The sequence below is a fragment of the Manis javanica genome, chromosome 2 (assembly GCF_040802235.1).
Source record: "Manis javanica isolate MJ-LG chromosome 2, MJ_LKY, whole genome shotgun sequence".
NCBI classification, from domain to species: domain Eukaryota; kingdom Metazoa; phylum Chordata; class Mammalia; order Pholidota; family Manidae; genus Manis; species Manis javanica.
In genome coordinates this window covers 31689001-31716027 of record NC_133157.1, presented here as the reverse complement: position 1 = coordinate 31716027, position 27027 = coordinate 31689001, and the positions used below count along the sequence as shown (strand labels likewise).

The following is a 27027-nucleotide window of genomic DNA, read 5'->3' as shown; positions in this document are numbered from 1 at the left end:
ACCTGCTTGGTTATCTCTCCTTGTTTTCTCTCAACGGATTCAAGACAGTTTATGGGAAATACATATAATAAAATAATAACTGAATAAAAATTAAAACATAAAGTCCTGACCAAAGTCAGATAAGGCATTATAAGAAAACTATAGACTAATAACCTGATGAAATAGATATAAAAATTCTCAACAAAATATTAGCAAACTGAATTCAAGAACACATTAAAAGATTATATAACATGACCAAGTGGGGTTCATCACTGGGATGCAAGGATGGTTCAACAGATACAAATCAATGTAATATATCACATTAATAGAATAAAAGATAAAAATCACATGATTCTCACAGTAGATGCTCTTTGTGCACTGTGGTAAACTGGGCATATTTTAAAGTGTGAACCTTAGACAATTGTGCAGTTCACTCCTGGAGAGCCACAAAAATTAGGACATGTTATAAAACAATTCATGTCACACCCCTTTGTGTTCCTTGGCTTAGAACAGAGCAGAAAGACCAGGAGGATGTGGCGAGAGGAGACCGTGGGATTGTTTTGGACTCTGGGAAGGTTCTGGCTTTCTTCTACTTAGGCTCTAGGATGCTAAACCAGGGTCTACCCACAGAAGGTTGGGACAGAGTCTCTAATAGCTTCTGTACATTAGAGAAAAGTTACCATCAGGTCTAAGACTTGGAGGAGTGCTCCCCTCATTTCTACATCTGGGAAGGCAACTCTTTAAGAATTCTCTTAATACCAGAGAAAGCCCATCCTGCAGTGTGGAGTATCTCATTGGGATAAATGTGAGTTAGAATGTTTGTTACTTAACTTAAGCTCAGATCCCATCACCATGACCTCTGCCCATTGGTTCAGTGAGTCTCTGAGATTAAACCAAATTATTTAATAAAAGAGCCCTGCAAGTATCTTTAGGCAGTGATCACGTTGCCTCTTCTCTAGACCCCTCCAGTGATAGGAAACTTTCACCTCTCTCATCCTAGATATTATACTTCTTGTAATGCAGCCTCAGATCATAGTCATTTTTTCCAGGAGCTACCTTATAATGTTGCCCCAATCGTAACTGTTGTAGAAAACAGAGGGGCCTCGTATCTTAACTACATGACAAAATCCCAGTTCGACAAAAGCAGGCAGTCCCCTGGGCTTTCTAATAAATACGGTTTTAATCCACAGAAATTTTTTTTAAAGAGAGGATAATCCCAGAGCTATACCTTTGAACAAAAGGGTCATCTCATCCAGGGCATTTAGTCAATGGCAGAACCTATGAGACTTCACAACTTTCTCTTTTACTGATTGGGGGGGGGGAACTCACATACATTGAGCCCCTATTACATGCTTGGCCATTTATATACATTATCTTATTTTATCCTCACAACAACCCTTTGAGGTATGTGCTATTATCTCTATTTTGTAGATGAGGAAATTGAGGCTCAGAGATTGAGGAATTTGCCCAAACACATACAACTAAGTCAAGGGTACAAGATTCAAAGTCCCTTTTTTGAAGTTCCCACCTTTTCTTAGCAAAACAAACAAAAGTTGTTGGAAGCTTTCTCAATGTTAAAAGGTTGAGGCCCACTTATTAGGAATGTATGTTAAGTAGGAGTCAACAGATATAGAGGAAGGACATGAGGAGGACTTCTAATCAGATACAAAGGTGGGTTTGCCTTGCTCTCTGAGGACAAAAACCCTGTGATGATTTAGAGAGAGCACAGAGCAGGAAGCCAGGAGCCTCTTGGGGATCTGCTGTGATAGCCCTTGGGCCTGCCAATGTCCTATTAGAAGCTGTTTCTTGTGAGTGAATTTTCCAGAAAAAAGAAGCTTCATCCATTTGAATGATAACACATTTTGTTTAGAACATTAGTCAATTTTGATAAAGATAAATTTTCTACTGATCTTCTGAGCAAAAAAATATTATAGTCACATAGCAGTAGATTCTCCACCACACACCAGCTGGGTAACCTTAGCACACAACTCCTTGGGCCTTATTGTTCTCATTTATAGCCTGTGGAAAGCAAAGCCTATCCTGCTAGATTGGTGTAAGAATTAAATGAGATAATATGTACACCAGGCCTCGCCAGCACTCATCAGGGAGATTTTATGGGAGCTGTTCCTTCTTGCCCCTTTCTCCTTTGGTAACTCATGGTTTCATTCTGAATATCAGTCCCTGTCACAGGCCATGCACAGTGATGCTTTAGGGCATAGAGAAGACTGGTCTAGACACCAATGGCCCCAAGCTATTGTGCTTGGAGCTTTTGATCTACTTCCTAAGTCCTTGTCTCCTTTCTAGCTGTCAGGCCTAGGTTGTCACTTTTCACTGTCACTAAGTCCCTCTCCTCACTCTGAATTTGCGGCTCTTAAGCTGGTATGGGCTTGGAAAGCAAGGGGCCTGAGTTGCTAAACATGTGTAGAGCATAAGTAAACAGACATTGAGGGAGGGTCTAAAAGGTTCTCCTGCAAGGGAGTAGACTGGGTTTTAAGTACATCATCCGTTGTCGAAAGTAACTGAAGGGGCCTCTGGGCCTCTGCCCCAGCATTCGCACATTAGGGGGAGCTGAGACTGTTGCACACGTGGGCTCCAAGCAGCTGCTGGAGTGCTTGTCCATCTCCTTTGCCAGCTGTGGGGCTCCTGGAGGGCGGTGCCTGCACTTCCCTGCATCCCATGCCTAGCACGGTGCCTGGTGTACAGAAGGCACCTAACAGGTGGCTGTGGGGTGACTGAGGGCATTTCTGGGTGACTTGGTCACCTTGGTTTCCTTTTCCTCTGCGTCTGGGAGGAATGTGGCCTTCGGACCTGTGGTCACCAAGGGGCCCTGCCATGTGGTGATAGGCAGTCTTGAGCTCACCTTCTTCAGTCCCATGAACTGCTTAGGTGGCTATTAGTTGTTGACAAGTAACACGATGTGAATTACAAAATAAAAATCAAATTTCTTCTATTTATTCAGTTTTCTTTTGCTTCCTCTCTTCTTCATGCAAGAAGGACATTTACCTTTTATATTCTAGTTCACAACAACAATAGTAATAAACCTTCACATCAGTAAAGCAGTTAATAGTTGGGATGATGGTTTCCCTTCAGTGGCCTTATTTAAGCCTCCCGACAACCCCATGAAGGGTAGGGGTCATTGCTTTCACTTTAGAGGTGAGGCAGCTGGGGACCAGAGATGTAAAGTGACCTGCAGTCACACAGCTGGCAGAGCTAAAACCAGAACCCAGGTCAGAGCATTTGAGAGTTTAGACTAGATCACCAAGGAGGAAGGGGAAGACAAAAGTGACAAGCCATGTTTGTCCTGTGCTGAAGACAGAATGAACATTTTGCCACCGGGCTATAAATAGGCCTTGCATTCACTGGCTTCTGCTCTTCCATTGGGTGGCGGTTCCGATCCCAGGAACACAGCAATGTGCTGCACAGTTGGCACTGCAACATTCAGATGGCAAAGACACGCATGTTCCCATTGGGTCTGCACTCTGAGCCTGATGTGGGAAGGAGGGCTCTCTAGTGAGTCTCTGCTCTGAGCAGCCCCTGTGCTCCATCATACGCCAGAGTCTTGATCCAGCGGAAGGACAATGAGCAGACTCTTCTCAGGAACTTCAGACTTGCCAGCAGAACTCCTTCCATCATAACCAGACAAGACTCAAAGTCCTGAAGGGAAGATTCCATGTGAGGTCTGACACATGGAACAAATACCCAACCAAAAACCTTTGAGAAACTTCTTGATGAACAAAGCAGCCAGTGAAGACTCTGAGAGAAAGCCTGTCTCAAAATACCAAAAGTCCAGTGAGAGGAAAGAGGAGAGGGGGGGTGGTGTCCCGTGCTGTGTGGAAGGCAGGCAGACTGGGGCTTTGGGTCATGAGGAAGGCATTATACCATCTGTTCTCAAGCAGAAGCCATGGCTGGAAATGCCACTGGGAAAATACTCCCAGCGCATGGTGCAGAGTGAAATCACAGCCACCCCTTGGCTTGGGTTTGGCTTGAAACAGAACCTGAGGTCTATCTGCATTTCTTACAAAAGGGAGATGAACTACTGCCCAGTATCCTGTCTTCATGGATCACTTTAATTAATTTTTTCCTGGAGTTAGCTACCCTGAGCCAGCTGTTTGCAAGGCTTTGGAGATATGTGGGGCAGGGAAAAAAGCCCAGCTTCTTCCCCCAAAGAGGGCACATTCTCCAACTTAGAGCATTATTTTCCTTGTTAAAATGGACCATTTCTGGATGTTAGATGGTAATGTACAAGGTTTTATGAGTTTTGAAGTAAAATGTATTAAATCAATTTGCTCCATTTTTTTCAATTTTTCTCATATTCTTCCTTAGATGTTCACATAGAAAGACACCTTGTTACCCTTAATTAGTACACAGGATGCTTAAATCTCATAGGGTCTTATGAAGTCCCTCAATAAACTTGTCAGCTCGACAGCGGTCCATTTGATCCTCAGACACCTGAAACTTCACATAAACAAAAAATGATTGCTGACATTTACTGAGGGCTCACTGTGCACCAGGCATTGGGCAAAGCATTCTTGCTCATTTAATCTTCACAGCAATCAGATGTAACGGGTGTCATATTACCCCCACCGTATAGATGAGAAAACTGAGGCTCAGGCAGTGACAACAAACCCAAATCCAGAGGCTAAGCAGCAGAGCAGGGGTTCAAGCCGGAGCAGACTGACTCCTGAGCTCTAAACTTCGCCAGGCTCCCCTAAAAGGCCAGCCGCATAGCTCCCGCCTCCTCCCTGTAGACGGGGAGGTGACCAGGCCCTTGTCACCTTGCTTTTGAGCCTTCAGGATGAAACTTGTGTGACAGCAGCTTCCAGCCTCTGCTCTCTCCTCACTCCTGGGTTGTTTTCAGTTCCTGCATCTCTCTTGAAAAAGGACACCACGATCTGAGACACCACCCCAGGGAGGGTCCCTCCAGCAGACAGCAGAGGGACACCCACCCTCGGTGTGGACATACAGCCTGAGGTCACCTCGGCACCCTACCAGCTATGCTTATATGGTGACTCATAGTAACCTTGACATCAGTCAAGACCCCACAATCTCTTGTGTTCTAAATACACAGTACTCATCAGCTATGGCTCTACCACCCTTGGACTTAGCAGCTCCATTTGTTCTAATATAACCTCCTATTAGGACTATTAGATTTAATCTTCTTGGATTTAGCAAACGTTCCAGCCTGCCGAGGTTCTCTGCACCATGCTCTGTCATCCAACAGACTTCACAACTTCTAAAATTTCTACAAGCCTGCTTTTTATAATCTCACCCAAGTTACTGACAAAGGTAAAAGAGAACAGAGGCCTGTGGCCCATCGCTAGAGACTGTACCTAGATTAACCTCAGTCTAAGAGCAAGAGCTTATTGGCTAGACAATCGCTCGTGTAACTGGGCTCTCACTCTGTTGATTTTTCTTCTGACCCAGGGTAGAGGACAGGGAGCAAGGGCAACAGAATGGAAAGACTTAGCGCCTGTGTTAGAACTCCTACATCCACTCTGGTCAGAACATCATATTGAGAAAAGAGGAGCAGATTGGAAATCAGATGACGGGAGTGGAGCTTTGGCTCTGCTACAGACTGGCTGAGGACCCCAGAAAGCCCCTCCTCCTCTCTGGGCCTCTATAGCCTCATCTGTCAAGTGGGATGACAGTTGCTTCACAAAGCCACTGAAAAGATTAAGTGAGATAAAGTATTAAGAATACTTCTGTCACCTATCCATGCCAGACATTTGTAGAGAACACTGAACAGTTGGCAGTTTATTCTGCACCTAAGCCCCTGAGCCCTGCTACAGGGCAGGGAGCAGGTCTGAGACGCTTCTGTCTGGCCCCAAATCCAGCGTCTCCCTCTGTGCAGCACACACCGCGGGCCTCCATTAAGCGTGATTGAGTAGAGGGGATTTAGAATTATCCGACAGGGCTTAGAGAGGGGGCTGGATGGTGGCTTTGGTAAAAGCGAGGTCCCTGGAACCTCCTGTGACAGCACTGTTCTGAGCTCTGGGGGTTTAGTTTTGGGCTCCCTGCAAAGAGGAAAGAGTGGTGGGCATAATGCTTCTGCTGCCCACAATCCAGACTCCAGCCCTGTGATCCCTCCCACAGAGCAGGCAGTGAGGATGAGTCTAACAGAAAGCTTTGTGAACCTTCCCGAAGAACAAATGACATGACCAAAGTTTTACTTACACAGCAGAACACTTTTGCTGCCATATTCTGGTCAAACTGGCCAAGGATGATCCTCACGTCATTGCCCTGTGGACAGAAGGAAATGGGTGTGAAGGTGAGCGGATGATGATACACCCCAGAGGGCTCAAGGCCAAGGGCAGGGAACGCTCGCACCCCTGAGCTCCCCAGCCAAGAGCTCTGCCTGAGCAGGGTGGGCAGGGCAGAACCTCACCCCCACCCAGCCTGGCCTGGATTCTCTGGTCCTCTCTGGGGCCAGCCTTTCCTCGGCTCCTGTGTCAGTCCTCCCTGGTCTCTTGGACAAGCCCTGGGACAAACTGCACAGGCTGGAGGCTAAAGCTGACGGCTCTGAGGGGTGCTGGCATCAACCCTGCTCTCCTCCAACAAGGGCAAGCAAAATCTTCTCCCTCACTTTACAAGTAGGGAAAGTGAGTCAAAAGAGACACAGGAGTTCCCAAATCCCCAGAGGAACTGGCAGCAGAAATAAGACCCCGGCCAGGCCCTCTTCCAGTGTTCTAGACTTTTCTACCTCCCTGGATCCCACAAAGCTTCCCAGTGAGGAAGTTTCAGAGTCTGAGTTATGAGCTTTGTTCAAATCAAGCCTCAGGGACCTCAGGCGGTTCCTTTTCCCATCTTAGTCTCAATTTCCTCATATGCAAAATGAGGGTGATGGCAGTGCCGACCTCACAGGGCTGCTGGGAGGACTAAATGAGATAACCTCACAAGTGCTTACCTTAATTCGTGGCACACAGTGAATGACCAACAAGCACTAGCTAGTATTAGTATTTTATAACTTCCCAACCCATCTTTATTTAAAAGGGAAAGTCTATATTCAAAAGTTCTATAAATGGGATTGCACTTAAGGGGGAAGGAGACCCAGGCTGGGCCCTGAAGGAGCGCATGCTGGGTGCCCCCAGGAGGCCAGCTGGGCCCTGGCCGCAGGCCTGCTCCCCACACAACCGTTTCCTGCCCTTTGCACGAGGCTTAGCCTTGCAGGCAGTGCTACCTCCCTGCCGTTCATCCTGTTCTCTTCAGCAGGCCTCAAGGCCCTTTGATGAATAAAGAAGAGAAGCATGCCTTTAATGATCAGTTTTTAGCATCCTACAAAATTGGAAAGTGCTGACTGGGAAGCCATTTTACTCATCATGTACTTGAGCAAAATAAAAAAGGCTTGGATTCTAAAATCATCCTTCGTTTGCAAGCAAGAATGGAAAGAAGAAAAACTTTCTCTGAAAGGGCTTTAAAAGATCGCTAACAGAGCAGTTGCAGGAAGGCAAGCCTTTGTCATCACCACGTCTGCAATGCTATAAAAAGTTCTAAGCTGCTTCCGTTCAGTGGACATGCTCCCAGGCACACTCAGGGTCTTCCTGCTTGTTTGTTGAAATTTTTAGCATTTCTTGATGCTAACAGTATTTGTTTATCCAACCAGCCAGCCAGTCAACATTTACTGAGCATCTACTTTGTGCCAAGCTCTGTGTTGCTAAACATGGTATAGCAGAAATAGCTGATTGGAGTTTGGAGTCAGAAAGATCTGACCAGCTGTGTGACTCTGGGTCTTGATCTCCTAGAGCCTCAGTTTCCTTGTCTCTGAAATAGAGATAATCCTACTACCTTGCTGAGTGACTGCAAGATTCATGATCATAAAACTCACCCAAACTGGCTTCCTCCTACTTCCTGGTCCCTCTTGCTCAGGCTCTGAATCAGCATCTTGCCTTTCTGCCCATCCTGAAATGCTGTTGCTCCCTCGGTTCTGCCCTAAGCTCTGTGCCCTCATCACTCACCCTCACTCATGACCCCAGCCACAACTGTCCTTGGTGTGCAATGAATTTCCAATCTCTCCCCCCAGCCCTGCTCTCCGCTGTCCACTGGGCACTTCCATATGGATTCTCCAGGTACCTCAAGCTTAACATGTTCCCGGCTGAACTCATCAGCTTTCCCAGTAAGCCCGTCACTCCTTCTGGGTTGTCCATCTCTGAGAGAGGTGTCCCAGTCTTCCACGCATCCAGGCTGGCAACTTGGGAGTCACCTTAGACTCACTCGCCTTCATCCAAGCCATAACCCAGACCTGCTGGTGCCGTCTGCTCCCTAGTGAATAAGTCATCCCCGTCTCTCCAGCCCTACTGCCTGGGTTTAGCCACCGTCATTCCCTTGGTGAAGCCTGACAGCCCCATCCACGCTAGTATCCAAACAGCGGACAACAGGATCATTCCAAGATTCGAATGTGATCATGTAAAATCTTTCCACAGCTGCCCGAGCTTTATAGATCAAACTCTGAGCTCTTTAGCAGAGCATTCAAGATTCCTTCCTAGCTGACTCCCACTCACTTCTCTCATCACCTCGTTCTCGCCAGTCCTCCACGGAAGCCAGAAGGAGCCACCTGTAGTTCTCTAAAACAGATCTGCCACTCCTTCATTCATTCACCCATTTTCCCACTCTGTTCCCTCTTTCTTTCCGCAAACTCATCCACCCAGAATGCCCTTCCCTCCCACCCCACTCCTCTGCCAGGATAGCACCCTTCATGCTTTAGCTCAGGCACCCCTACTCTGAGGAGCCATCTTCATCCCATCTGGCTTGATGGCCGCTTGCTCCTCTGTGAGCCCAGAGCACCCTGCATTTCCTCTATCATGGCACAGGTCCACTTACTTGTCTGTCTTCCCCACTGGATTGAGGGGAACTTGATTCATCTCTGGGTCTCCAACTCAGGGGGACAGGGCATGACACATATATCAAGAAACAGGTGCTGAAGGCATGATTAAGTGAATGAGTGCTGTGTGAAGCCCCAAGTACAATGCCTGGCCTGTACGGGGTATTCAGGAACTGGGCACTGTTACCATCACTGCATTACTGCCCTGCTAGCTTAGGGCCTGGGCACTGATTGGGTTCACCATGTCCATGTACATTTCTTGAATGGACCAGGGACCCACATCTTTCTGGCTGACTGCCCGACCACCTGCTGACAGATAAACAACCAGCTCTGCCACTTGTGGACCATTTAGTTTCTCTGTTGCTATGACAACCAAGTTGCATGGACCGCTTGGTTCTGTGCTCCCAGACTGTCAGGACTGGATGGTGCTCAAAGGATCACCGATCCAGCTAACCCCTTCCTAGGGAGGCAAAGGCTCCCCCAAGATGGAGCAGCACCCCAGGACCGGCACTCTCACCATGGCTCCCCCTTGGCCACAGAGGGCCCCAGAGAAGGATGCCATCCAGAGCCAGTTGTACAGGGAGCTACTCACACCCACTGCTTCTAGATGGGGAGTAGGAGGGGCAAGATGCTGTAGTGTCTGGAAGGGGGGAGGGCAAGGCTGCGCCCAGAGCCAGAGCCTGGAAGCAGGGTGGGGGCGGGGAGACAGGGAGATGGCACTGGCCTGGGATCCTTACTGGAGCCTTGGGAGCAGTAAAAAGAATTTGGAGTCCCTCTCAAAATGGGGTATGTGTCCTCCTAGGGCATGAGGCGTTGTCCTCAGAGAGTGAAAAGCATGGATATACTTGGTTCTTCTTCCTGGAATAGCAATTTATTGGAAGATTCAGGGTGAGGGAAAAGGTTTTGGATCTGGGGAGTCTTAAAAGTTTTTAACACAAAAGTTCTGGAATCATGCATTTCAATGTTGCATGACTTGTATCTCTTCCTAAAAATCCAGAGAGTGAGAAGAGGAATTTTGTGTTGGCAGAGGTCCCTGCTCTGGCCAAGCCTGCCCCTCCCTGTCGGGGGCTCTGAGCATATTCTCCTCTGCAGTGGAAAGGGGGCTCAGGGCAGTTTGAGGAGTGCTGGGCTTAGGCAGGAGAGCCATGAGCATCCCTGCAGATGAGAGTGACAGAACGGGGCTGTTACAGAGACCCCGCAATGTGGCAGGCAGCCAGTCTCAAAAATCCAATGCCCTTCTGCAGGGGGCCGCCTGGGGAAAGAGCAGGTGACCTGAGGTGGGACATACGACAACTTCTCAGATGGTTAGGTCTAAGGTTGTAGACCATACGGAGACCTACGTTCACACCCTTAAGAGACCACACGCACAGGGAAGGGATCAAAATGAAAGGAAACAGCCATGGAGTGAGAGGCCTGGGAGGGGTGCTCAGCCCAAACCCTCGATGGATTTCCTTCCCTCTTTCCTGGGCCCTTTTCATGTGTTGTCTAGATCTCCTTTGTCTCTGGGCTTCTAAAGAGACAGAAAATAACACACACACACACAAAGTGACACTTAAGAAGGATGACCCAATTCAAAGAACTAGGGTATAAAGCCCAGTCTGCAGAGCACCCTAGCAAAGTAAAAATGCATGACAATTCCTGAGCTTGTCTAGCTGTTGTGCTAAGAGGTACGGCAGCCCCACCCTAGGAGATAGGTGTTATTTTTTTGCCCATTCTGGGAAGTTTCAGGACCAAATTGAGGCCCAAAGAATTCAGAAACTGTCCCCTGTGAAGCAGATGCTGCGGTCCTGCTGGAGTCCTGCCTTGTGGCCACACATCCATCCCAGCTGCAGTGAGGGGGGCTGCTAACTGCTCACCCCTTTTCCCGGAGGACTGCCCTCAGCCAAGGGGAGCTTCCTCCTGTAGGAAGTCGTGCCGTGCCCCACACCCCACAGCTCCAGGGACTGACTCACAGGGCTTCCCCCGCTGGAAGGTGGGACAGCCCCGTGGTGCAGGCTGTGCTTTAAGACACCCCATGGGGTCAGGCCAACCCAGTGTCCAGCCAAGGCCTTGCTCCTCTCTTGCCTTCTGCTTTTCTCCCTCTCTGAGCACACTCTCAGTAAATCACTTTCATAAGACTCTCTGTCTCTGTTTCTAGGGAGTTCAGTCTAAGACACCAGATCACACAGGTGGGAAGCCGTGTCTCTGGCCTCAGCCTCAGGTGCGTCTGGCCCCGGAGTGTGAGCACGTGACCACTGGCCCCTTTATATTACCCCCAGGCTGGAAAAACCAGCCCCACTGGGCCTGAGCTGCCATCTAGTTCACAGCAATTCTGGAGAAGAGCCCTGCAGACTTGGAAGTGAGAGCATTGAGTGGCAGATATAATCCTAAAACATTAAAATATCCAGTGTGCGCTTAAAAGAGCAGGAAAGCAGAAGGCTGCCCTGTCCTGCCTTTCCTGGGGCAGGAGTATGGGGTCTTACTAGAAAGTCAGGGCTGACCCTGGCGCTGGCCTCTGGGTTATCTGGTATCTCCTGGCACCTGTGCATCACATGATACCACTTCAGGTTTCGCAGGTGCCCAGCCCCACAGACGCACTCTAGCTACCCAACTGGGCTGCAGAAAAACCAAATGAAACCATGTTCAATGTTGTAGGAAGCATGAGGTGCCAATAGCCCCAGGGTGGCCGAGCCGCTAGAGGCTGCCCATGGTGCAGGCTGGGAGATGGCCTGACCCAGGGCCGTGGGCTCTGCTGAAGGGATCAGAGACCCAGGCCCATTCCTGTGCCCCAACTCTGGCTGTGTGACTTGGAGTAAGCCTGAGAGGGTTGCCTAGATGTTTCTAAAGTCCCTCCTGGAACTGACAGACTGATTCCTCCAGAATGAGTACTCTCCTTTATTTAGCTAAAATTAATCCTTCTTAGACTTTTTTTTTTTTGCCTTACCAGAAATATCCCTAATGGCAGAGAAGCAGGAGACATATACTCTCAAGGAAGGGCATGAAGAGGTAATAGCTCATAGAAAACCATTGGTAAAGCATGATATAACCTTAAAGTTTATTATTTAATCTTGAAAATTCATGTATATTTAGCATTCTAATAACATATCTATGTTTGTCTTAAGATAAAAATAATGTTTCACCCCCTCCCACCCCCCTCATGTCTTTGGTGCAAAACTGGCCTTCTGGGAAGATTCACCATGTTTAGTCTGTAGATTTTTCTGCATCCTCTTGGGGTGCTTGTATGAATCGAAGTTTCAGGCAATGAGGCCAGGCTCCTGGCCTGTGGGTCAGGGAGAAATTCCTACCAGGCCTCTCCTACAGAGAAAAGTGGGGAACAGTCCCCCTCAAAGCCTGTTTTTGTGGTCTTTCTGTGATAGGCAGAATAAAAGCCCCCCAAAGATGTCCATGTCCCAATCCCTGGAACCTGTGAATATGCTACGTGACATGGCATGCAGGAATTAAAGTTGCAGATGGAATTAAGACTGCTAATCAGCTGATTAATAAAATAGGGAGATTTTCCTGGAATCTGAATCCTGAATGATTAGTGAAGGGCTGCTCTGGGGAAGGCAGATAAAGCAATGGAAGTGATTAGAGGAGGCACCTCTGAAGCCTAGCACTCTCCCCCATAGGGCCCAACGCTTCAGTACGGGCACCATGGAAATACCCAGGGGTGGCCTCCCAGCCCAGCCTGGCAACAGTTAAAGGCCTTAAAGCATCATTAAAGGCCTCTGCTTGGAATAGGCCCACAAGGAGCTTAAAGGCTTCGGGTCTTCATCATGCAGAGATGGTTTTATTTCCTGACTTTCTTTAGACAGACTTTGATACATATCTGCTCAATCAGCCTGATTAATTTCATTATTCAGTTCCTCTATATTCTTGCTTACTTTCACTTGGGTGATCTGTCCAGAGAGAGATGTTACGGCTTCCATACTAGTGTGTTTCTGTCAATTCTCCTTTGTATTTTAACAGCCTTTTCTTTATATATTTCAGTGAGATGCAAGTTAGGGCAATAATGGTCCATGAGTATGTTATTCTTATGGTGAATTGTACCCTCTTCTATAGAAAATGATCTCCTTAATCCTATTTAATGCCTGTGCCTTAAATTCCCTTTGGTCTCACATGAACACTGGAATTCTTGCTTCAGTTTGGTTGCATTGATATAACTTTGCCCAACCTTTTACCTTTATGCTTTGTGTGCTGCCTCGCCTGTTGTAAATAGATATGGTTAGTTCTTGAAAACACAATCTCAGAGTCCCTACCTTTTAATGGGGAGTTTGACCTATTTGAATGTATGGTCAGAATGACTACTGTATTCAGTCTGCAATTACATTATGCTTTCTGGCTTTCACATTTGCCTTCTGTATGTGGACTAGATCTTCTTTGCTTTTATCTCTTGTGTTTCAGAAGCTTCAGGTTCTGTTTGCATTATAGTATATTTACCACTAGGTTGTTCAAAGCCCTCTTTAGCTTATACTTTTCTAATTATGAAACTCATGAGCAAAATGGTCTCTGTGAGTCCCTCTTCTACTTAAGACTAGGAGGTTAGCCCCCATTTTTTTTTTTTAACTTACTCACTTCTTTGACTCTGTTCATGGGATTTGGATTTTTATATCTCAATTTTGTTAATAGAATCTATTTTTGCATTGTATGTATAGGTACATTTGCTTTCAAAATGATGTTTGCATCTATATACACTTTCACAACAATTATTTAACTTAGCTCTCTTTCCACGGGTTCTGGTAGCCCCTGCTCAGCTGTTTTTGTCACAGCCTCAACTATGACGTTCGCCATCATTCTTGGCTGGCTGGCATAGGACTTCAGATTAACTTCAGGAAGGGCAGAAGGCTAGTACATCATGTGGGCCTCCGGCATTAAAGGACGCCTCCCATCGCTCCGTTGTCCCTGGGGTTGATGCTGCAGGAGCCAAGGTGGCCTGGTTTTCGTACCTTTGTGGGAAATTTTTTTTTTCCTGGCCTAGATACTTAGAGATTTTCCCCTTTAAGTTTGTATTTCAAAACTTTTGCCAAAATATGTGTGAGTATGACCCTCTTTTCACCAAATCAGCTAGCATGTGGAAAGGCCAGCTTGTCTGCACATTTCCTTATTAAGTTGTTGACTTCATAGTTCCAGAATGGTTGCATAGTAGCAATTTTATATGATCCAATCTAGCAGGACCCTCTTGTGCCCACTTAATCTTGCTTCATATTAAAAAAAAATTAACTTCTTATTTGAGAACAGTTTTAGAGTTACAGAAAGATTATAAAAATGGTATAGAGACTTCCTATGTACCTCTCACACAGCTTTCTGTGTTATTAACATCTTTGTTAGTATGCTGCATTTGTTACAACTATAAAATTAATATTGTGATCATGATGCCTAACATTATTAAATAAAGCCCGTAGTTTGCTCAGGTTCCCTTAGTCTTTTTCCGGGATGTCCTTGGCCAGCTCCTGGATCCCATCCAGGACACATTTAGTTGTCATGCCTCCATAGACTCCTGATGGTTCGGATATTCCTTATTTTTGAAGACTTAGACAGTTTTTAAGAGTATTGGTAAGGTATTTTGTAAAATGACCTTCAAAGAGAATTTGCCTCAGGTTTTTCTCATGGTTAGACTGGTGTTGTGGGTTTTGGGGAGGAAGACCCCAGAAGTAAAGTGCCTTTCTCATCACATCATTATCAAGTGTACAGACTATCAACATGACTTATCACTGGTAACGTTAACCTTGATCACCTGGCTGAGGCTGGGTATGTCAGGTTTTTCCGCTGTCAAGTTACTCCCCCTCTTTTTCATAGTGTACTCCCTGCAAGGAAGTTACTTAAGAAGTGGGTAGTTCTGCTCCACCTCCTTGAGCATGAAATAGCTACATAAATTATTTGGAATTCTCCTGCATAGGAGATTTGTCTATTCTCTCCCATCTCTCCCATTTATTTATTCATAGCAGTATGGCCTCATGGATGTTTATTTTCTACTTTGGTTGGTAATCCAATACTACTTTCATTTTATTGCTGAAATCGTCCCAGCTTTGGCATGGCAAGCTCTTTCTGTCGCTGCTGTATTCCTCTGACACCACCCCCTACACCCCCCTCCCCCCCCTGCCCGTCTGTGTGTGGTATTATTTGGAGCCCTTCCTTGGTTTCTGGCATTGAAAGATGCTCCAGGATCATCTTGTATATTTCCTGCCCCAGTTCAAGAATCAGCCATTTCTCCAAGGAGCCCTGGTCTTTTCATGGAGATGGTGTCAGAAAACAAATCTGGGTGCTAGGCCTGCTGGTTACTCCTGGGGTACCTGTTTTGATTTGGCTTTGGTTCTGTTTCATTGGCCCGGCTTTTCTCTGAGACTCCCCCTTCCTAAGTGGCCATAGCTGCTATCTTTTCTCTCAGGATTGATCTCTTTGGCCACTTCCTTGGAATTCTGGGAGAGCATCTCAAGTTCATCTTCCATATTATTGATTTTTCTTTTCCTTGGCATGAACTCTACTCTCCTGCCTCCAATGCAGATGTTAATTCTGCTATTTGACATTTAGTTTTCTTCCTTGTCCTCTGTACCTCCTTCTTATATCCTGCAATAAACGAGAGATTTACTTTTCTTTTGAGCTTTCCAGAAGTGACTTTTCTTTGCTGCTGGGTATTTTATCCTGTGTCATCTGTTGGCTTCATCCGTCCAGACCTGGCATTTTAATTTACACACACTCAACAAATTTGTTGAGTAAGTTACATTTGCTTCCAGGTAATGGGGAACAAACAGTGACCACAACAGATAAAAATGCTGCCTCCTAGAGCTTACATTCTAGTGAGAAGAGACAGGTGATAAAACAACCAGGTAAAATGAATAGTACAGATGTTTTTATAGGCTGAATGGTATCCACCAAAGATGTGCTGATACATACCATTACCCCTAACAGCTTAGGGTGTGACCTTAGGAAAATAGGGTCATTGCACATGCAATTAGTTAAGATGAGGTCATACTGGAGTGGGCTTTTAATTCATCATGACTAGTGTCCTAATAAAAACACAATGTGAAGAAAAAGGGGGAAATGCCATTTGAGGCAGAGACTGGAGTTAGGCAGGTGCAAGCCAAAGAAAACCAAGGATTGTGGGCCGCACCAGAAATTAAGAGAAAGGCATGGAAGAGCCCTAGAGCCTTCTACAGAGCATGGCCTTGCCCACACCTTGACCCTGGACTTCTAGTGTCCAGAATGTGAAAGGATACATTCTGTTGTTTTAAGCTACCTAGTTTGTGATATTTTGTTATGGCAGGCCCAGGAAATGAATACAGGTGTCTATCAGTGGAGAAAATTAGCAAAAATGGGAGTGCGAGGATCAGGGACTTAGATTTTAAATAAAGTATTCAGGGAAGGCCTCTGGGGGAAGTGAACAACTGCACAAAAACCAGAAGGCGGCATGAGAAGGAGCCACGCAGTGTCTGTGGGAAGAGCATGCCACGCAGAGGGACCCTGTTGCCAGCAGACTGAGACTCGGCGCCGTTCTCCCGGCTTATGCATGTCGGAGTCCCTTCTCAGAGCTGCAGCTGGGCGGTGTGCTGGAGAAAGCTGGGCTGCGGTGTCGCCATATCCAGGTTTGAATTCCAACCCACCACTTTCTAGCTGGGTGACTCGGGGTGAGTGCCTTATCCTCTTTGAGCCTTAAATTCCCCATCTATGACACAGGGGGACAAAATTTCCCTCTACCTGAAGGTTCTGGGGCAGACTGAATGAGGAAGCAAAGGTCAAGGGCTCTTCTGGGGGCCTGGCTCTTGGTCAAGGCACTGGAAAGGCCGATTGCTATTTTCATCATTGTTAATACCACTCCTCCCGCTGCTGGAGTGAGTTGGTTGGTGGGCAGAGCACCCAGTTCCAGGCCCGATTTCTCAGACACTTTCAACTAGTGCTTCTGCTCCACACACAAAGGCTCTTTAAACTTTAAAGCTCACAGAACTCTGCTGGGCCTCTGAGGCACAGGAAGCTATTTCAAGTGTGCACCCTGGGGAGACACAGCAGCATGTGGCAGGAGAAGGTCAGAACAGCATCACACCCCCAGCCCCATATGCTCCCAGCAGAGTGAGTCCTCCAGGCCCCAGATGACCCAACAGGCCCTTAGACCACACAGCCTGGTGGGGAAGAGCTTGGACAGATCCAGCCCCTGACACCTGGGCTGCCAGCAGGCCCTCCCCAGCTACTGCTTCCTCACCTGGAAGCTGCAGGGCTGTAGAAGCTCCCAGGGCTGATATGTGACACACAGGCACTGTGTGCTCCCAAGAGTAGGTGACAAACAGCTGGAGCTCTGCTTTCTTGCTCCCCATCTCTGGTCCTCAGTCTCCCCATCTATGAGCTGAGGGTTTTGGAAGACAAGAGCTCTAAACTGCCACCTGCTCTGACTAGTGTAACCTGGGACCAGCCCAAGGTGGAAGGGGACATATCAGTACCTGGCATCTGGGGCCTCCATGCCAATGACTTTAAATGTGGGCATGAGGGGATGGAAGAAAATGAAAGAGGAAGGTGATGGCTCTAACTGTGTCTGTGCCTGTTTACATACCCCCAGTACTTTAGGATAAAAGACCAAATTTTTTAGCTTGGCATTCAAGGCTTGTGGACCTTGGCTCCAAACTCTATTTCCAGCCCTGATACTCCAGCCTCCATGGATTTCTTGCTGGTCCTAAGCACACAGTGAGCATGGCTGCCCTACCTCAGATCTTCACCCCTTCTTCCTTGCTGGGCTCCTGCAGGTGCCCATCCTGCTCATCTCCTGTGGCCACGCTCAAATGCTGTTCCCTCTCAGGAGCCTTGTCTGAACCCTCTCCCTGAGTAGGATGGGTCACTTCCTGCATTTGTTCCCAGGCCCCTCGGTTCCTGCAAGGTATCTGCCTTCCTCACCAGCTGTGAGCTCTCGAGGACAAGGACAGGCCCAGTGACATCTGTGAACTCAGGAGAGGGTCTGGCACAAACAAGGTGCTTGGGGGAGTTTATGGAATGGACCGACGCTACTTGACCCTTTCGGCTCCTGGAGCGTCACTGAAGGGGGTCAGAGCCTGGGGTCTCAGTCTCAACAAGAGCACATGCTCGCTATGGCTCTCGGAGAGATGGCTCCTCTCTCTGAGCCTCTTCACAACAGAGATGACAGCGACTCATGCCCTGCTTGCGGTTCAGGGTTGAGAGAGGAAATCAGCAGGGAAGCCCTCCACGCTGTGCACCTGGCAGTCAGACTTTGGCCGGTATTGGACAACAAGCAAGGCAAAAGCCGGGGGGAACTAGCTCCTGGGAGCTTCTCTGTGTATATGAGATGCCAAAGAGGCTATGGGACACGCCTGAGCTTGGAGCTCTTTCATGGCTGAAGGATGTGGCCACCCCAGGAGCATGGCATTGTTCTGTCCTCCAGGCTGCGGCCAGCCGCACCTACCTTAAGCTTTTTGACACTGGTGCAGGGATCGTTGGAGAAGCTCTCGGTGTCTGAAATCTCAATGTCCTCACCATACAGAACCCCAGTCAGGTCGTTCCTCACCTGTCAGCAAAGAGAAAGCAGATGGTGGGTGTGCTGGTGGCCACAGGAAGGGCTGGTTCAGAGAGGCTACCTTGGAGAAGTGGCTCAGTGGGGCTGGTGAGGCCATTTTTCTCCACCAAGAACATGAAAGAAGTGATCTTTTCCTTCAGTATGAACTGGAACACCCCATGGGACCTTAGAGATTCCTCAGTGCCACCCCACAGGTGACCCACGGGCATGAGGAGGCAGGACAGGAAAGGGCATGCTGAGGCTGCCCAGGAATTTCTTGGGAGAATTAAGACACACATTCAAGCCTCTAGACTTCCATGCTGATGTTTCTGCACCGCATCACACTGTCTCCAAGTCAGACTATTCAAATACATCTGTCCACATTTTGCATTATTTATTTGTTATGTTATTTCACTTCTGGGGTGAAGAAATAGCCAAGACTTTCAGATAGACAATGAACAGAGGAAAGGGTAGGGGATATGGAACGACCCTGTGATATTAAGCATAACTAACAGTCTGCTGACACACAAAATAACTAACTTGGAAACACTGGTCTGCAAACTCTGATGTTGTCTGGGCCCAGGCAGTATGTGGGGCAGCTTGTGTGGAAATATATTAGGGAGGCTGGGGACTGTGGCAAAGTGGCTACCCCATGACCCATCTAAAGTGGCAACTGCTGCTCAGCTCCAATCTTGCCAGGCGAATACTAGTCCAGAGTCACTAGACCTTCTGATTTGAGGGGGAATTCAGAAATCTAGAATTTAAAAATATGAGATCTTCCACATTTTAAAAGGATGATATTATTTTGAATTAAAACCAAAACCAAAACCAAAGGAGCAAATCAAATAAACCTGAAGTCTGTATCTAGCCTGTGGCCATGGCTATGCACCCTCTGACATAAATAAAACAATGGAAACTGGACTGTGTGCTTTAGTAGAAAAAACTGGGTCAGGTTTGGGGGGTCTCAGGCTGCTCTGTCACCGACTTGATTGTGACCTTAACCTCCCTCTCTTAGGACTTCAGTTTCTTCCTCTGTAGGAGAAGATGATCCTTAAAAGGACTTTTTGTTCACACCAACTAGAAACGCTATTATCTAAAAGCAGAAAACAGCAAGTGTTGGTGAGTATGTGGAGAAACTGGAACCCTTATTCACTGTTGACGGGAATATAAAATGGTGTAGTAGCTGTGCAAAGCGGTATGGTGGTTCCTCAAAAATTGAGCATTGAATTACTGTGTGATCCAGCAATTCCACCTCTGAATATATGCCCAGAAGAACTGAAAACAGGGTCAAAGAGATATTTGTACACCCATGTTCATAGCAGCATTAGTGGATAATGTGGAATTTGGCTATTGTGGAATAGCCAAAATGTGGAAGCAACCTGAGTGTACATCACATGAATGGATAAACAAATTGTGGCATACACATACATATGGAGTATTACTCAGCCTTAAAGAGGAAGGAAATTCTGTTACATGCTACAACATGGATGAACCATGAGGGCATTATGTTAAGTGAAATAAGCCAGATGCAAAAGGACAAATATTGTACTGTATGATTTCCCTTATATGACGCACCTAGAGTAGTCAAATTCATAGAGACAGAGTAGGAATAGTGGCTTCTGGGGGCTGGGGAGGAGGGAATGGCAAGTTAGTGTTTAATGGCTACAGTGTCTGTTTGGGGTGATGAAACAGATGTGGAGATAGATGGTGGTGCGGGTTGCACAACAATACGAATATACTTCATGCCACTGAACTTTCTCAGTGAGAAAGTTGGGGTGAGTCTCAGACATTTCACCCCAGAAATGGGGGCAATACAGCATGAAATTCAATGGGTTGTTTCAGGGCCCAGCAAAGACACCAAGGATGTGGAGTGGCTTTGTAAACACTAAAGTTCTTTGTGCTGCTTAAAAGCTGGAATGATCATTTCCAGCCATAGGGCAAGGCATCAAAGTGATCAGTGGCTTAGGGTAACTGTCTGAGAATAAGTGCATGCCTGAAAGCTGTATATAATTGAAACAAACAAAACCAAACACCCTAGAGGTCATCCTATTCTGCCCCTAAATTCTCAGATGAGGAATGAAGTGTGACCCCAGACCAGTTATGCTCCGCATGCTCCCAGGCTGGCTCTTCTGGGTCCTGCCAGATGTGGACCGTTCCAGAAGCCAGGTAAGCCAGAACAAGCCAGAACAGATGGTCTATGCGGTCAGCCACTCATTGCTCATAATTCTGGTGAAGAAGTCTTCGCTCAGCTTGAGTATTTATTCTAATGGACGTTTTAGGGACAGCAAATGGAGGAAATCAGCAATAAATGATATTTTTAAATAACCAAAGCATGGAAAATAAATAATATAATGGATCATCTTCCTTACAAGGAAAAAAATCACACCCTCACGTGTGGCTATGAGGAATCATGCAGTTCACTAGTGAAAGATGAAAGATGTGAATTTGTAAACACCTATTTTTCCTTCTGGAACTACACATACCTCTTGTTTAATGGAACCAATGTCTTTTAGCAGGTTGCTATAAGCTGCATTGCTGCAAAGTGAATCCTGTTTTTTTATTCACCCTCATAAAAGCAAAAATACATTCTTCTGGGAAAAGAGAAATTCTTAATTCCCAAGAAAAGACAATACACACACACACACACACATTCAAGTATAGGCAGGGTCCCACCCGGGGCCCATATGCATACTAGGCCCAGAGAGGCAGCCACCGGGTGTCTGATTTGCTGACAGGTCCTGGGAGGGATGGGAAAAATGGGCGTTGATGGAACCTGAGGCGGCTGCCCCGTCACCCGGAAGGGAGGGCCAGGGCTGCCAGTGGGGCTCCCAGTGCTGCTAGGAGGGTCAGGAGGGGCTGGGTCCTTAAAGGCCTAGACCTCTGGGCCAGCTCACAGGGCTGCGATCCTCTAAGGGGAGAACCCCCACTGGTTCCAGAGCAGTGAATCTGGGCCTGGCAATAGGAGCAAGCCCTCAAGGAGCCAAGGGCACTTGGCACCATGGAAAAGAACCAGTGGATCAGAGCCCCAGGAATAAATCCTCTGGGATGGGCTTGGAGGCAGTAGCTGACAGAACTGGTATGGACTGTGCATATAAAGTCATACCAGAAAGCATGTCCCTAAAGCAGTGGTTCTTAAAGTGTGGCCCCTGGGCCAGTAACACCAACATTATCTGGGAACTTGTTAGAAATGCAAATTCCCAGGCCCCACCCCAGACCTACTGGATCACATACTGTGGGGTGGGGTCCAGCAGCCCTCCAGGAAATTCAGTCCCTCACTCAAGTGGGAGAATCACTCTCCTAAAAGAGGCAGGATAAGTTTTAAGCAAACCTTCGATAACGGAGTGAAAATGTTTTAAGTAGCTTGGCTATTTCCCTCCTTTGTTAGGAGACCAGAATGTGTTAACTGAGTAAGGTCACTGCCTGAAGTGAGAGTAGGACTAGGACTCTCATTTAAAAGGTAACACATCTAGAATGAGGAAGGGACAGTCACCCTCTGCTCTGTCCACCTCAGACCACACCTGGAGTGCTGGGGCTCAGTTAGCGTTGCCTTTATCAGGAACAGTGACAATGTGGCTCGGGCTCAGAGGAGACAGGTGTGGCTAGGACAGGACCGAGGAGCCATTAGGGCAGCCACGGACACAGGGGTTGAGGAGTACAGAGGTCACAAGGGGTGACACCGATCACTCCTCAGGGATCCCATGCAGTCTTGGGAATCAAAGATCCAAACACAAGAATTCTAACATTTAGACTCAGACTTCAAGCTCCAACATCTTGAAAGAAGTCAAGAGCCAGGCAGAAGAGTGGCTTTAGGGGAAAGCCCAGAGCTCTGGGGACAGTCCTCCTCAGGCTGAGCAGGAAGAAAATGCCACCAGGTGAGATCTGTCAGCTGAACAGCGGGCCCAGCGGGGGTGTACAGACTCTCCTTCCCAGCTGTTCTCGGGGCCACACGGGAAGGTGTGATGGGCTTGTCACTCTGATGAAGCCATCACAGTGGCCTTGCCCCTCCAGCTGACTGTGCACACAGCTTCCATCCACACACTAGGCATTGGGGATGCACAGCAGTCTTTCTCCATCCTGACAGACACAGGGGAGAAGTGGACAGATTGGAGGAGGGAAAGGAGATCTGAGGAAAAGGTGGGAAGCTAATGGAACTGGGGAAGGGGTGTAGTTGAACAGACTATACAGAAGAATTTCTGGCTTAGCATAACCAAGTCCATGGGACCCATTTTAGGTGTAATGTGGGTCCATCCTGTTCCATCAGGGAGGCTTGTCACCACCCCTGAGCAGGCCATAGTGCCACTCCACCCACAAGGCCCCCCTCCTGCCCTGCAGCCTGCATATCTCCACTAAACACACATCAGCCCCCAGATGATGTAGGGCACTGTCCTCTGGGAACCACCCAGTGATGGGGCTTATGAATTAACCTCGCTATGTGCTCCCCCCGAATAATTGCTGGTGGGTCAGTCTGTTCTCTCCACCCATGCTATCCTTGCTTCAGCATCCCAGGACCATACCTGCATGGCTCCTGTCCCCCTGCAGCTTCCTCCCTGCAGGTAGGGCCAGTTAACTCCCCGGCCCTACAGATCCCCACCTCAGCCCAGAACGACCCTCACCCTCCAGCAAGGCAATGTAAAGAGCCTGCAGTCAGGGCCCCAGGGGGTTCAGCATTGCATCGGGCTTGGCTAGGGCCCTCCTTAGACCTCAGGCTTCCAATCTGGGTCCTGCTGCATTCCTGGGGCTGGAATTCCATCTCATGTCATGTAACTGCCAGGCCTATGGGCTTGAGTACCTTTCTGGTATCCAAGTTATTCCAGACTGGGGTCCTGTTTGCTCTGTCACTCATTTTCTCATTCATTCATTCACTCATTCATGAATGTGACCTCTCTTCTATTCCAGGCACCATGTGAGGTAGTACTAGGGCTCTGACAGTGAGCAAAACTATTCACAGTCCTGGGTCTCTCTCTAGGAGGGGTGAGAAACATTAATTAGATGACCACCCTGGTGCCTACCAAGACAAGGGCTCTCAAGTTCAGGGGCACACTTCTGGGAGAGGCCGCAATAGGAGGAGCTAGACCCAGGCCAGGAGGTAGGGTAGGAGAAGATTCCAGGCTGAGGAGTAGTGTGTGCAGAGGTGCCGTGGTGGGTGGGAGCAGTAGGAAACGTGGAAGAAGAGCTGGGCTGGGCTAAAGTAGAGCGTGGGCCAGAATGTGGGCCGGCGAGTGGAGAGGATGTTGGCATGAAATGAGCAGGTACAGACCATGACGGCCTCATAATTCACAGGGAAGATTCTGGTCTTGAGCCTGAGCATAGTGGGAAGCCATGATGAGGTTTCTAGGAGAGGCTGACAGGGCTAAAACTATGTTCAAAAACAATTCCACAGCTGCTGGCCTGGGAGGGGTGGGAGCATGAAGACAGCAGGAAGGCCAGTGAGCCAGCTCAGCAGTCAGCCAGGGGAGAGATGATGGAGGCGGATGAGGGGACGGCGGTGGAGGTGGGAGGAAGTGACCCACTTAGGGGTGCATTTGGGGCAATGAATAACTGCATTAGTCATTTACTGCTGTGTAACAAATTATCCCCAAACTGAGCAGCTTAAAACAGGAAACATTATCTCACACAGTTTCCAGCATCAGGAATGTGGGAGGGACTTGGCTGGGTGGTTCTGGTTTAGGGTCTTTCCTGAGGCTGCTGAAGGATGTTGGCTGAGGCTACAGTCACCTGAAGGCTCTGGGCTGCAGATTAGAACCACCTGGCAAGTTCAAAAAAATACGATGCTTTGGCTGCATCCTAAAACAATGAACATCTCTGGGACAGCACCCAGGCATCAGCATTTTTAGGTGATTCCTACATGTCGCTAAAGTTGAGAACCACCGATTTTAGGGGTAAAAGCAACACAATTCCCAGGCTCACAGCTGGGTCACCAGCCTGCCTCCAAGCTCCCAAGGCAGCTATCCCAACCTTGTCCCGCTCCAGGGCACCACCTTCCTTTACAGCTGGGGCTCTTCCCCTGCCCTCTCCTGCCGCACCCAATAGAGTGCCTCATCTTTAGTTCCCAGATGCATCTACTGCTGGCCCTCAGCACCAGGAGTGGATCCTGGCCATGTCAGAAGGGAGAATAAAAAGGAGGAAAGGAGGCCATGAGAGAGGGCACTAAGAAAGGGAGGAGAGAGAGCAGAGTATTACTATAATTGTGAGTTATCACATTCTGACCAGGCATCCCAGGCAGCGACGGCTCCCATGAGCCGGTGTAAGGCTAAGTGGAGGCCAGGGACAGAACCAGAGACCCCAGCACCCTTGGCTTCTGTGGTCAGTAGTTTCCCAGATACTTTCCTGAAAGAGGCCACTGCACCAAATGAGGAATCACCCAGAAAGGCAAAGATCCAGGAAAAGATGGGAGAACCAGGTCTGCGCCACATGCACTTTACAACTCTTTGAAAATTCTAATTAGGTTACGAAATGAACTAGAGAGCCAAGCGAATTCCCAGCTCTCCTATGGAAGCTGAGGTAACCTACTTTGTCATTCAAATACACGCACTATATATAACCCCGGATTGTGCGGAAATGTCACTCCTCTTACCTGACTAAAGCATATAATTATAGATTTACTTCTATTCATTCATGAAATGTGTCTTCACTTGATTAAACAGTTCATTCAAATAAAATCCATTAAAATATGGAACATGTTAAAATGTGGCTCGTTAGAGGCAGAGGGCACCGCTGTAGTTAAGATGCTAATTAGGATAAACAGGCATTTGAAACACCCAAATCTTTGAATAATTCAGGTCACCTTTACTGGGGCTAGAGCTCCCCAGGAACTACCATTAATTTAAGCTAATTAAAAAATTAGCCTGGAGAAGAGTAGACCAAGGCAGGAAGTCATGGCCGACTTCAAACACTGAAGGGCTGTCACCTGGAAGAGAGGGTGTCTGGTGCTGGGCACCTCCATGGTGGAGGGGGAAGGGTGAGTAGTGGTTCAGGGGAGCAGATTCTGGCCCAAAGCCAAAAACAACTTCCTCATGATACAGAAGGTTGCTTTGGAGGGTAGTAAACTCCCTGTCATCAGCGGTGTGCAAACCGAAGCTGATGGGGATGTCAGAGAGGAGGCTCTTGTTCCATCATGAATGCTTGTGGTTCCAAGAGAACAAGAGTGTCAAAATTCCACCTGCTCTCATTGCTGAAGTAGAGCTCTGTAACTCTAAAGTTTTTCAAAGATTTGGGGCACACCCTTAAACTCCTGTAGAAACTTTTCCAGGTGGCTGTATTTGTACCTTTACAAACCTGATGAGCATTCGTGGAAGAAAGTGTTCCTTTGGAAAAATGGAGCCATTTAGTTTTCAGACTTCTATAAATAAGTCAGCTCCGAATACCCTATGACCAGATTTGAACATAAGGGAAATTTTTTAAAGAGGCAAGTACATAAATGAACATGTATTAGGTCTATTGCACATATGTGCACATGGGGTAATAGCTGTGGGTAACTGTGCAGCTGTGTCTGTGTGTACAACAGCTCCCACTGCTGATGTCTGGCCAGCCCACATGGCAGCTGGGAGCCGAGACCTCAACTGGCCGAGCTGGCTTGAGTGGCAGGCCAGGACCCCCAAGACATCACCTTTCCCCTTACAGCCCTCAGCCCCATCACCTCATTACAGTCCTTTAAAGGGAGAGGGAGAGCCTGCCGGTCACTGTCTCCTCTCCCCAGGCCCACCATTTGCTCCTCAGAGGCCCATCTCCCAGGACCACACCCCATAGGTGGGGACACATCCTGGATCCCCTGCATGGGGAGGGACAGGTGAACTCAGGGAACTAGGGCTCTCTGGTTCTCAAATCTCTCTTCCCATCAGCCAGCCTTTCAGTTTTTAGAAATTCTAAATAAGTATGATAGACAAAATAATATCACTGCTCCCACTCCTCCTCCCCACAAACACACACACAAAAAAGATGTTCACGTCCTCCTCCCTGAACAAACGGGACTTTGCAGATGGGATGAAGTGAAGGAGTTTTAGATGGGAAGACCTGTTTGGATTATCTAGGCGAGCCCAGTGTGATCACAGGGTTTTTATAAGGGAGGTGGGGGGGTAGGAGAGTCAGAGTCTGAGGAGACGTGAAGGCAGAAGTTGGGGTCCAGGAGAGCTTTGGTTGATGTACTTGAAGGTGCTGTACTGCTGCCTGTGATGGCAGAGGGCGGGCAGGGCAGGGCCGTGAGCCAAGGGATGCAGGCAGCCTCAAGAAGCTGGGAAAGGCGAGGGAACAGATTCTTCCCTAGAGACTTTGGAAGGAACCAATCCTGCCGACACCTTGATTTTAGTCCAGTGAGACTTACTGTGAATTTCTGAGCTTTAGTATGTAAGATAATAAATGTGTGCTATTTTAAGCTGCTAAATTGTGATGATCTGTAGCAAACTCATACAGTAAGCTTTGACCTTGAGATCCACACATCCTCAAACACTCCCTAGTATAGGAAGCCTTCCCTCATCCCCAAGTGAGTGGTGACCCTCCTCTAACTCCACAGTCCTGAGCTCAAGGCCACGCTTCCTGGCTAACCAGAGATTGTCCTGAGAGTCCACACACCCTCGATCTGGGACCCCTGGAGCCCAGCATGGGGCTGCCTGAGGACGCGGGACCCAGCCCAAGCCCCCTTCTTGGATAATGCACAAAACCCCCTTTGCAGTACCCCCCCATCAGCAGCCTTCCCTTTGCCTCCCAGTTTCCAAGGAGCTTGCCCCTCGGTGGTGGTCAGTGAGGTCAGGATATGCTGAGTTGCAGGGGAAAG

General features: G+C 47.9%; 1 protein-coding gene across 1 annotated transcript in view; it reads right to left on the bottom strand.

Annotated features, from left to right (window-relative positions):
• The window catches only part of GABBR2 (gamma-aminobutyric acid type B receptor subunit 2), a 328260-nt gene that overhangs the window by 139382 nt on the left and 161851 nt on the right, over nucleotides 1–27027 (bottom strand). Inside the window, exons 4-5 of the mRNA XM_073227151.1 lie at nucleotides 18171–18272; nucleotides 6154–6219 (exon numbers count right to left, since the gene is read on the bottom strand). Coding sequence (XP_073083252.1) covers nucleotides 6154–6219; nucleotides 18171–18272 — 168 coding nt within the window. The remainder of the gene's footprint in view (nucleotides 1–6153; nucleotides 6220–18170; nucleotides 18273–27027) is intronic.